This window comes from Delphinus delphis, chromosome 6, assembly GCF_949987515.2.
Source record: "Delphinus delphis chromosome 6, mDelDel1.2, whole genome shotgun sequence".
NCBI lineage: Eukaryota > Metazoa > Chordata > Mammalia > Artiodactyla > Delphinidae > Delphinus > Delphinus delphis.
Genome location: NC_082688.1, coordinates 250,604 through 262,883, shown reverse-complemented (window position 1 = coordinate 262,883; position 12,280 = coordinate 250,604). Strand labels below are relative to the sequence as shown.

The 12,280-nt window shown below is 49.7% G+C and overlaps 1 protein-coding gene across 2 annotated transcripts in view; it reads left to right on the top strand.

Annotated features, from left to right (window-relative positions):
• The window catches only part of CACNA1B (calcium voltage-gated channel subunit alpha1 B), a 194,348-nt gene that overhangs the window by 34,244 nt on the left and 147,824 nt on the right, over positions 1 to 12,280 (top strand). For both annotated transcript variants that reach the window (XM_060013664.1, XM_060013665.1), the window contains exons 4-6: positions 4,146 to 4,237; positions 5,953 to 6,105; positions 8,720 to 8,910. In XM_060013664.1, the coding sequence (XP_059869647.1) occupies positions 4,146 to 4,237; positions 5,953 to 6,105; positions 8,720 to 8,910 (436 nt within the window). The remainder of the gene's footprint in view (positions 1 to 4,145; positions 4,238 to 5,952; positions 6,106 to 8,719; positions 8,911 to 12,280) is intronic.

Here is a 12,280-nt window from a genome sequence, read left to right as displayed (position 1 = left end):
TGTGCATGCATGCCTATACTATGTTTATTTGTATATGTATCTTCTGTATGCATTGGACACTCTCTTTTTCTTGATTACTCTTGCCAGGAGCGTGTTCATTTGATTAAACTTTCAAAGATTCAGCTTTCTATTATTTCTCTATTTTCTATTTTCACCATGTCTACTCTTTATTATTTCCATTTTTCTGCTTTCTCTAAATTTACCCTGCTATTCTTTTTTAAGATCCTTGAGACATAGCAATACTTGGTTTATTTATTTTTAATCCTTAAAAAAATAAAATCAGTTAAGTTTATAAATTTCCCCTAAGGCATCACTTTGACTGAACCTCGCACATATAATATGTAGTATTTTTGTTGTTGATGAGTTCTAAATATTTGGTAATGTCTTTAATTAATGAGTTATTTAGTTGTGCATTTTGAAGGTTTCTATAATGCAAGTTTTTTTGATGTGGTTTTATAGTAGTATTCTTATTTAATTGGAGAAGTACGATAACACATGTTACTAAGTTTTTGAAATTTGCTGAGGCTTCTTTTGTGATGTAGGATATTTTCAAAGCTATCCCCATGTACTCCTAAAAGGATATATTTTCTATTTGTTAGGAACACATTTTGTTAGGAAAATAGATTATATATGATAGATAGATAGATGATAGATCGGTAGGTAGATAAAGGTAATATATGAAAGATATAGAAGATTAGAACAACAAGATGGATCAAGGTGCTAATTCTGTCTTGATCTTGTTCAGCCTTACTAAATTTTGGTGTTCAGTCTTTCAGGTTCTGATGAGAGCTTTGTGAGGACCTTCCACTGTGTTGGAGGAGTTCTTATTCTTTTTCTTTATCTGTTTTGAATTTATGAGGTTTGGGTGCATAAAAATTAATGATGATCATATTCCTTGGTGTAATTTTGCTTTCAGTATTATGCATTATATCTCTCTTTAGCCTTAGGATTGTTTTTTTGCTTTAAATTATATTTTGTCTTTAGTATTATATACCAACTTCCTTTTCTGTAGCATTTACTTAGTATATTCTTTTAAAAAATCTGTTTATTTTCAACATTTCTGTATTTTTTTTCAGGTATGGCTTTTGTAGGTGGCAACTTTTTGAAAGTTGGACTTTCAAAAGCTCCAATCTAATCATGTATGATTTAATAGGAAATGAAAATTCATTTATATTTCTTATTATTACTTGTGTGTTTGGACTTACGCCTAATATCTTATTTTGTTTTTCCTCTTTATATTATTTCTTTGTTTTGGGGGAGTCTTTTCCTGACTTTTGTAGTGTGACAAAATATTCTATATTACCTGTTCCCTACATACCTTTTTCACCTCTGATGGTTTTGAAATAGACTGTATTTCTATCCATTTACTGGATATCCTTAACATTTTAAATATATATTCATAACTATACATTTGTCTAACACAGAGGACAGAAAATTATAGCTCATCTGTCTGGCAACCTGTGCTTATAAATAAAGCTTTATTGGAACACAGCCTTGCCCATTCATTGACGTATTATCTGCTTTTACGCTACAATGATGGAGTTGAGTGGTTGTGACAGAGATTCTATGACTCACAAAGCCTAAATATTTACTAATGGCCCTTTTCAGAAAATGTTTGCCGTCCTCTGACCTAATACAACGAAGAGTGATTTAGCCTCTATAACATAATTTGATGCAGCTACGCATGGAACAGCCCCTTCTGTAAATATTTTTCTTATTGCCTAGGTTGTTAGTTTTGCATGTAGAAAATAATGAAAAATTGGACATCATAGTTTTAAAAATCAACAATTAATTAAATTTAACTATTTAAAAAATATCTGTGCCTACCATTGCTCTTGTATACTGTGCTTTCCCTTTAGGTTCAGTTCCCATGTTTTACTGAAGATCTGGGGTGATGACTCATTTTATCTCTGAAAATGTTTATTTTGCCCTCACTCTTTATTGACAGTTTAGCTGGATATAAAGTTCTAAGATGTCAGTTATTTTCCTGCTGCTTTTTGGAGGTATTACTTAATTGTCTTCTAGCATATTTTTTTTTTGCTGAGGTGAAGTTTTCTCTCCTTTTAATTATTCTTTTTTCCCTAGATATTTTATCTTTTCTCTTTCGTAGCCTTTAATACTTTCTTTTTATGCTTGATATTCTGCAGTTCCTCACACCATTTCTAGTTGGATGTATTTTATTTACGTGATTGGTACCTTGTAATGCACTTTAAATTTGAGAAAGCAAATCTTTAATTCTGGAAATTTCTCATCTGTTATCTTTTCAAATGTTGCTTCTTCACCACGTTCCCTCTATTCTCTTTTTCTGGAACCTACATTTGATGTGTGTTAGATATATGATCTAACCTCCATATCGCTTAATTTGTCTTTCATTTTTTTCTTTGTCTTTCCAATGTCTGTGAGTGATTCCTTAGTACTATTTCCTAAACCATTAATACACTCCAACTATGTCTCCAGCCTAGAGTATGATTATTATTATTGATAATATTTTAATAACTATTTGTTTATTTCCAAAACTTCTAGCTAGTTTTTAGAATATCTACCTGTTTCTGCCTATTTTTGTTTCATAATTTTTTGATTTCATCTGAACAAAATTAATCTTTCAATAGTTGATTTTAGTAGTTGAATATCACTCTTAGTATTGGATTTTCTCACATGCTATGGAATTTTGGTTTGTATAGATTTTCTCGTTGCCCTTCTTTTCTTCTCCCCTGACCATTTTATCTTATTTTTTACCCCAGCTGCATCTCAAATTTTATTCCTTGCTGCTATGTATTTAGAGTAGGGGGACAACAATCCTTTTTCACCAAGCATCCAGGGTGCATTTTAAAGGTAGAGCCAACAGGATTGTTAGTGAATTGGGTGTGGAGTGTAAGAGAGAGAGGAGTCAGGTATGAAGTCTTGGTTTTGGCTTATGAAACACTTGACTAGTGCCGTTCACAGAGAGGGGGGAATACTGGGGAAGGAGCAAGATTGAGAGAAAGAATAAAAAGTTCTCTAGTCACCATCGTGTAACAACTCTGAACTTAAAAAAGTACGTGTTTTAATATTTACATTAAAGTTGTAAAAAGAATTCTTTAGTTTTATTAATGTTTGATATGCTTTTTTTGCTATCCAAGTGGAAATGGTAAAAAAGGCAGTTGGATGGATATATGAGCCCAAAGTCCCAGACTTGAGTTAAAGGTGTAAATTGGGAGTAATAAGCATACTGTGGTGTTCAAAGCTGTTGGGCAGATCCTATATGGTGTGAGCCTTGAGGCATCTAATTTTTCAGTCTGGTAGAGGAGGCAAAGCTTGCAAAGAAGACCTAGAAGAGACTCCCAGGATGTTAAGAGGAAAATGAGAGAATTGACCAACGGGCAAGAGAAGAAACCATTTATAGCAGGAGACTTAACCATTGGAATTGGTGAGAAGCCCTGACAAAACATTTCAGTGGAATGGTGTGGGTGAGAACATAGCTGGACAAAGCTAAAGAGAGGCAGAAAGGTAAGGCAGTGGGGATACCAAGGATTGACACTTTCAATGAGCTTTGGAGTGAAGGGAGCAGAGAAGTGTGCTGGGGTTGGAGGCAGATATGGAATTTTTTGTTTTGTTTTAAGATGGGAGACGTTGGGGTATGTTCTTATGCTAAGGGAGTCCTCTGAGCCCTCTATTCACTTTCCCCACTGTTTGTTCCTGTGTTCTCCTGTGGTAAAGTGAGGAATAGGTCATGTGGCATCTGTTCAGAAGTCCCTCAAGTTCCATTCTACTCCCGCTCCTGCTATCACCACCTGTCATGAGGCAGCTTGGAGTGCAGTTGGGGTTGCTTGGGGACATGGTTCAGGCTTGGACTCAATTCAAGGACAGATTCAAGGCCTGGCCAGGGACCAGAGACCAAGTGTCCTCTCGGGGTGATGCCTGGAGGGTTGGTTATGCTGGTAAAAGCCATTCCTAACATTGCTGGCGAGGACGTCTGAATTCAGTTCCTGGCCTTCCCTGCCTAGTACGCCGCCCCCGACCCCCACCCCCGTGCTTGGACAGCGGGGGACACAGGCACGAAGGTGTCACTGCTGTTGGAAGACAGGACATGGGTGGTGGGAGGGGCGTGCCCTCTTCTCAACTCCATGCGGAAGCCCTCACTTCCCCCTTGTCTTTGTTCCTGCCAGGATCCTCGCCACAGCTGGCACTGACTTTGACCTGCGAACCCTGCGGGCTGTGCGTGTGCTGAGGCCCCTGAAGCTGGTGTCTGGGATTCCAAGTGAGTCTGGCAAAAGCAATCAGGCCCAGCCTACCTGGACACTGACCTCTCTCCCAACCCCTGTCATGGCCAGTTAGGCCCTAACAGTGGGCCCTTTGGTGACTCTGAGCTCGCTGCCCTTGACCCCGGGGAACCAGGCACGAAGAAGGGAGGAGCGGCCCTTCTCCAGTCTCTCTCAACTCCGTGAAAACCCAGAGGGTAACTTGGCTTCCCTACGTGGAAGCTTTGATCCTCCTCACACACTCTGCTGTACTTCCAGCTCTTTGCTGCTTTTTCTGTGGTTAAAGGGCAGGTGAGAGATCGACCAAGGTGGTGGGGCAGGATGCCTGAGAACACATGCAGAGGCTGCAAAGGACCACCTGTCTTGGCTCAGGCTGGGCAGGGCTGTTGGGACCTGTGACCTGGTTAAGACATGCTCTGGGGCTGGGCTGCTCAAGAGGCCACGCGAGGGCAGGGGGTGGCCAGGCTACCTCGAGAGCCGGGCACCGCCTGTGCCCGTGTTCCTCCAAGCCAGTGGAAGTTTGGGTTTCCCTCAGAGCCTGGGTGGCAGGGCCCTGAGGCTGTGTCGCCTGAGCCAACTGCAGGGAAGACCGCTGGCTGGCTCCGTGTTCTGCCCTAAGACCCTGCCAGGCAAAGGCTCAGGCCTGTACCCAGGAGCTGGGGTGAAGCTGGAAGTGGGGACAGTGGGGTTCAGCCTCTTCTGCCCAGTTCCTCTGGTCTGGACATACTCATGCCCCACGGTCAGTGGTAAAACACTCCCTAGGAGTAGGCCCCCTGCTTTACTTTCCCTGAGGGGTGGGCCTGTCAGGAACCCCTGCTCTTAGTTCCCAGGATCCCTTGCTTGTCCCTCCCAGTATCCCCTGCTCCTAGTTGCCAGGATCCCCTGCTTTTCCCTCCCAGGATCCCTTGCTTGTCCCTCCCAGGATCCCCTGCTCTTCCCTCCCAGTATCCCCTGCTCCTAGTTCCCAGGATCCCCTGCTTTTCCCTCCCAGGATCCCCTGTTCTTCCCTCTCAGTATCTCCTGGTCTTAATTCCCAGGATTTCCTGTTCTTCTGTCCCAGCATCCCCTGCTTAGTTCCCAGCATTCCCTGTTCTTCCCTCCCTTGATCCCCCGCTCTTAGTTCCCAGGATCTCTTGCTTTTCTCTCCCAGAATCCCTTGCTTTTCTCTGTCAGGATCCCCTGCTCTTCCCTCGCAGCATCCCCTGCTCTTAGTTCCCAGGATCCCCTGCTTTTCCCTCCCATGATCCCCTGCTCTCAGCTCCGAGGATTCCCTCATCTTTCCTCTCAGGACTCTCTGCTGTTGCTCCACCCTGAGACCTGCATAGACTCAAGATCTCACCAGAACTTCATGCTGACACCGCCACACGCTGCTCCTCCCTTGAACTGGGACAGTGCTCAGTCCACTCCCCCTGCCCCGAGACCCTGTGCTTTGTGCCCCTCCCCAAGGACTCTCAGCTCTGCCCCACGCAGGCACTCCCTGCTCTGTCCTCCTTCCCTCGAGACTTCTTGCTTCCCCACCACTCCCTGCTCTGTCCCCCGCTTTGAGGGCCCAGCTCTGTCCTTTGGCCTCGTGGATACTCACTGCTCAACACCTTGCCCAGGACGCTCAGCCCTGCCCGCCCAGGCTCTTGCTGTTCTGTCCACGCCCCCAGCCCACTGCCCGCTCTGCCCACTGTGCTCTCTGACCTGCCTGCTTTGCCTGCTCTGGCCCCAGGTCTGCAGGTGGTGCTCAAGTCCATCATGAAGGCCATGGTTCCGCTCCTACAGATCGGGCTGCTTCTCTTCTTCGCCATCCTCATGTTTGCCATCATTGGCCTCGAGTTCTACATGGGCAAATTCCACAAGGCCTGTTTCCCCAACAGTACAGGTGAGGCCTAGCAGTGCTCCTCAGACCCAGATGAGGGCCACAGACTCATTCATCCTGGAGAGATGCAGTGTTCTGGGCCCTGGCGGGCGGGGGGTGGGGGTGCCCTCCAGATGCCAGACGAAGGAGGTGGACCCAGACAAGATAAACACAAACACATAAAATAATGTCAGACTGTAGTAACTTCTAGGAGGGAAGCAAGAAAGGTACTTGCAGTAGAGTCATTTGGGGGCCTGCTTCACAGAGCATGGCCTGGGGAGCCCCCTCTGCCAAGGTGGCAACTGGACAGCCATCTGAGTGCCGTGAGGGGGGGCCTGTGCGGTCGCCTGCCAGACGGTCCAGTTACGAGGAGCAGTAAGTGTGAAAGGCTGGCGTGAGGAGCGCTGGGTGCAGAGGGGGCGAGAGGAGATCGGCGGATACTGAATCTGCTCCTGTTGGCGAAGACTTGAAGACCGTACCAGTCCTCTGATAGGATGAAAAGCAGCAGAAAAGAAACATCTAGTGAAAACGTAGGACGCGTATTGTAGCTTGGACTAGAATGCTTTCCCGGTATCAGAGACAAGCTTATCAGTATGTTTTCCTGCTGGCCTGTTACTGACGCACCGACGACGTTAAGTGGCATTTTCTTTTTTTTATTCCTTAAAGAAAATATACTTCATTTCTACAACTATAATATTGAATAAAATGATTATTTTTCACAAACCCCTTAACATTTTTTGGCGATGATGTTTCTGACCTTCAGAAGTTAACGTAAGATCAGGAAGTGAGATCCCGTAAGCTGAGAACTCTGGACAGCTCAGCTTTACCTGTGGTGAAGCAGTGGCTTCAGGCCGTGCTAGGACTCTGAGTCCAGGAGAGATGGTGGCTGGGGCCAGGCTGTTTGGCAGTTAGAAAGGGTCAGGTTCTGGGTCTATTTTGCATTGAGGCCTGCTGAGCCAACTGGGTTTTCTGGGCAATTGTACGTGGAGTAAGAGAAAGGGAAGAGTTAAGGGTGACACTAAGGTTTGTGTCTTTTTTTTTTTTTTTTTTTGCCCGCATTGGGTCTTTGTTGCTGCATGCAGGCTTTCTCTAGTTGCAGCGAGCAGGGGCTACGCTTCGTTGCGGTGCGTGGGCTTCTCACTGAGGTGGCTTCTCTTGTTGTGGAGCACGGGCTCTAGGCGTGCGGGCTTCATTAGTTGCAGCATGCAGGCTCCGTAGTTGTGGCTCACAGGCTCTAGAGCGCAGGCTCAGTAGCTGTGGCGCACGGGCTTAGTTGCTCCACGGCATGTGGGACCTTCCCGGACCAGGGCTCGAACCCATGTCCCCTGAACTGGCAGGCAGATTCTTCACCACTGCGCCACCAGGGAAGTCCAAGGTTTGTGTCTTGAGCTACAAACACGTTAAAGGAGAAAACCTGTGTGATCATCTCAATAAATGCAGAAAAAGTTTTTATTGAAGTTTAAATCATTCATAATTAAAAAAAACCTCTTATCCAAGTGGAAATAAAGGGGAATTTTCTTAAACTCCCTAAAATTCCCTGCAAACATCATACTTTGTCATAAGTTTTGTGAGCTTTCCCTTTAAGGCCAAGAACAAGATAAAGACACACATGGTCACTTCTGGTCCACGTAGCCTTGGTGGTCGCGGCCAGTAACGTGAGGCAAGAAAAAGTACCCTGTCAAGAATGTGAAAGGAGGAAAGAAAACTGTCATTATTTACAGAGAATGTGATTATTTACACCTAGACAGACAATGGCTTCCTGGTCTTCTTTATGAGCATTTGTTAAGGTATTTGGAGGGAAAGGAATAAACTTGTGTGATCCTCAGTTTTGCCTTCTAAGCCTGGGAGCATTTGCTTTCCATCCTAGCAATTCCTCAAAATTTCTCCTGTGTTGATAGGAGGGATTTTCCATGTGTGGTCATACATTTGTTTTTTTAAATAGTGTTTTCTATCCTTTCGTCAGGATTTTGGGAGTGGAGGGATTAACATGTGCTGCTTGCCCCCTTATCCCAGAGATTAGCCCTGGTTTTCTGCGATTTCTTTAACGTCTCTCTGTGCGGTCCCTGGCTGCCGACTAGACTGCAGGCCAGCAGGAGCTTGTCCCCTTTGCTGGGGCCAGTGCCGTGAGGACTGGGCCCTGAAGCCTGGCCACGCTCTGGGCCTGTGTTGGTCGACCTGCCTGATGAGCACCGAGACCGCAGTGCTGAGTCCTGCTTGGCTCTGGCTCCAGCGTGACAGGCAGATGTGCGCGTCGGGGGAGTCTGGGTGGAGGTCAGGCTGTGAGGGAGAATCAGGGTGTTGCTGGTAGGGAGAGTCGGAGGCTAGGAGTCTGTTGTTTTTGGTTTTAAGATGAATGAGTCCTCGGCATGTTTACATAGTGATGGGCAGTTCTAGTGGGGAAGGAGAGGTCGACCAGCAGTTTCTGAGAGGGTGGGTCTGAGGGTGGCGGGGGGGGGGGGGGGGGCAGACCGTAGGCACGGGGACAGAGCCGGCGCAGGTGCAGGAGCGGCAGGGAGAGTTTCCCTCGGTGCCTGATTCCTGTCCCACTGTGATGAGGTCTCTGGGGCCCACAGTCCCAGCAGGGGGTGGAGAACGCGGTGCCTCTGAGCTCAGCTTTGCTCCCTTCGTCTCCTCGCAGACGCAGAGCCGGTGGGCGACTTCCCCTGTGGCAAGGAGGCCCCAGCCCGGCTGTGCGAGGGTGACACTGAGTGCCGGGAGTACTGGCCGGGACCCAACTTCGGCATCACCAACTTTGACAACATCCTGTTCGCCGTCCTGACGGTGTTCCAGTGCATCACTATGGAGGGCTGGACCGACATCCTCTACAACGTGAGTTCTGTCTTGGCCCTAAAGCTGCTGGGGCCCCGCTGACGCGGAGCTTCTGTTCAGCCCCAGGCTCCCTCCTCGCCCCACAGGATGGAACACAGGCTCCTTCAGGCAGCTCCGCCTCGGGGCCACTGACCCGGGTCCTGGAGTCTCCGGGACAGCTTTTCTTATGAGAGTAAAGCTGAGGGCCAGGTGGTGGAGGTCAGAAAAGAAAGTTCCAGAGAAGGTGCTCCTGCCGCCGCTGCTGACGATGGCCCACTGCGTGAAGAGCTTTGTCCCTGTGAGCTCGTAGACGATGGGAGAGAGGCTCGGAGAAGCTAGCCAGCTGGCCCTCGGCCCGAGGCAGCAGGTGGCTGCCTGGTGAACAGGGGAGGAGCAGGGCTGAGCGCAGGGAAGCTTCCCTGACCGCGCCAGGGTCCTGGTGGTGGGAACGGGTGTCGTGTACCTTTGTTTCCTTCCCACTAAGTCTACCTGGTTCTCTTTCCTCCAGTGTTCCCTGTCGTTAGGATGCCAGCCCGTCCCAGCAGTGTAGGGCAGTCTGGGGGTTGGTGCCTGTGACAGAAGTTGGGTGTAAGGCCCTCGGGGGCTTCCTGGTGACCCATCTCACTCCCGCCTCCCCTCCACCTGCGGCTCTTCTTGGGGGACCTGCCATCGACTCCTGGGCAGACCTCTCTCTCTTCTTTTTATATGATGACCCCCTACTCCTACAGAGCTACCTTCTACCCCCTAGAGTCCTGTGAGCTGTGGGCATGAAAATAATTAAGTTAGTGGAAGTAGAGAAAGAAGGTGCACTTGAAACAGGAAGTTTGGCAGGTCTGGCTGGTGGACTGCTGTGTTTTGGTAGCCAGAGGGTGTGTTGTGCTCGGGGGCTGTGGACGGGGTGTCCTAGAGTGTGAGGTACTTCACTTTGAACCTGTCACTTGTGCGCTGAGGGTGGGGCTTGGGCCACCAGCCCCCGGAGCAGCCACACGCTTCTGGCTTGAAGGTGGGCAGGAGGAAAGGGACAGCCTGGGGCCCTCTGCTCTCCGGCCCTGTGGGTCTCAGGGCTGGAAATCCAGCAGGCGCTCGGTAAGTGCTGGCTGAGCAGGCGGATGGCGGAGGGCGAGTTCAGGAGGAGCCAGCCTGAGGTCCACTAAGCCAGAGCCCTCCTGGGAGCGGGAGTTGCGTCTGGTGACGGTCTCGTTTGATCGAGGAAAAGAGGAATGGAGACAAGGGCGGTGACGAGGCGCTTGGCTGTTCTCTCCCTACAGCCGATCCAGGAGCAGCCTCCACAAAGACGAGCCCTCAGCACAGCTGGAGTGGGCCACGTCCCTGCCAGGGCGCCCGAGCGGGGCGCCGCGTGAGCAGGCCTCCACAGCCCTGCGTGCCGTGGGGCTTGGCCGGGTGACTCAGCCTGGTAGGCCTGTGCCCCCAGGGGAGGGGTGGGCAGGAGCCAGACCTCGGGGCAGGAGGTGCCAGTCAGGAGGGGCCGCAGAGGCTCACCCGACACGTATTTCCAGGGGACCCACTGCAGGCACAGTGGCGGCAGGAGGCCTTCAGTAAATAAGGGCCTGGTAATGGCGAGCTGCTGTGAAGAAAACAAAGGCGGACGAGGGGCAGGGGCGACAGGCCAGGGGGCGCTGGGGAAGCAAGGCCTGGTGGGGTCTGGGAGCCAGACGGGCAGACGCGATGGCACGGTGCCGCAGAGTCTGGCGGCGGGGCACCGGGACGCAGTGACGGGCAACGCAGTGACGGGCGTGGGTCGTGAGGCTGGTGCCCAGAGCCGCTGGCCAAGAACTGTTGGATCCATCCTCCACACTGAGGGATAACAGGGTTGGTTGCAGGAGATCAGACAGGACTTCGGAAGAGGATTCTTTGGAGGGCGAGCCTGCCACTCCCCCCGCCCAGTGAGAGGGACGTTCGTGGTCCCCTCAGACATATGCTCCTTGATGGAGCCCGAGCGACGTGCCTTCAAGGGCTGGAGCCATAGGCCTGCCGCAGCGGGGCTGGTGGGGCAGGTGAGCACATCTGCAGTCTGGGGAGAAGCCAGGGCCCTTTTAAGTCCTGGCTGGAAGGAATGAGGGGGGGGTCTCGAGAGAGACCCAGAGACCGACTGGTAAAACACTGGCGGTAGTGGGCGGGTGGGTCCTCAGCCTGGAGGAGAAGTGGTCTGTCTGGGTTTTGAAAAGTGTGGTCAGATGGGGTCCTGGAAGAGCACACAGCAGTGCCGCCTGGCTTCGATAGCGTTGAGGTCAGTGACCCAGGAAGGAGGAAGAGTGTGTGGCGTCGGGAGCAGAGAGGGGCCACACCGTCCTCTCCCTTTGAGAACAGCCAGCTGTGCAGGCCGGCTGAGGAGAGAAGATATTCTCAGTGTGAAGCACGTCAGCGGGGCCGGGACCCTTAACTGTGTTTATACTTGAGGTGGCTGTAGAATTTTCTGTTACCCAGAGTTGTCAGAACAGTCGCAGGACCGATCCCCATTTCCGTCCCGGGCTATGTCTACGTTCAGTGTCGACTTAAAAAAAGGCACAACCTGAGAGCTGCGCGTTAAGTTTTATTTGGGGCAAAATGAGGGCTGCAACCCGGGAGACAGCATCCCAGATCGCTCTGAGAAACGGCTCCACAGAGGCAGGGAGGAAGGCCAGTATAGATGTGGTCTGGGTGAAGGGGGAGTGCATGCAGTCGAGCACATATTTTTTGTAGAAGGTTTCTGCTCGTCTCGTGCATGTCACTGCCAGTCATGAGGAGCAGGCGTCGCCGTGAAGGATTTGAGTGCTTGTCTAGATACGAGGAGATACAAGAACTGGGCTCATAAAATTGTCTCCTGAAAATATCCATCTATCGGAAGACCTGTTCTGCCAGTGTCACCCAGAGCCCAGAGCGCCTCCGTTCAGCGTTTCAGGGGCTGTTGCAAGGCAGCAGCCGCAGCAGCACATGATTTACGCCTTGTAGAGGCAGCTGGCAAGTGACAATGGCGAGCGCCAATTTGTAGCTGACAAGAGGAACCGTAGGAGGTAAATAATGTGGGCTTGTGGTTACATACATGTGGTTCTGCATCTGTTCATTGCACTAGTTTCGTAAAGATCCGAGGAAGGCGCGTTCAGATACGTAGGTGCAAAGGCTCCGTTTTGAAGTCAGTGCAGACACAACCTGCTCGTTGGTTGGATGTGATGTTTAATGTGGAAGAAAGAAGAATCGAAGATAGTGTGACTGGAGCCGTTGGGAAAGGTGGTGCCTTGTATTGAGAAGGGGAGAATGGGGAGCAAGGTAACTGCGGATTTTTGTTTTAGCGGAGCGTCATGGTGGAAACTGAGAACCCTGCTTTGGCCCTGGAAAGCCTTGGACAACTGTTTCATCCAAGTGGAGATGCTGAGTGTACAGTTGGGTGTATGAG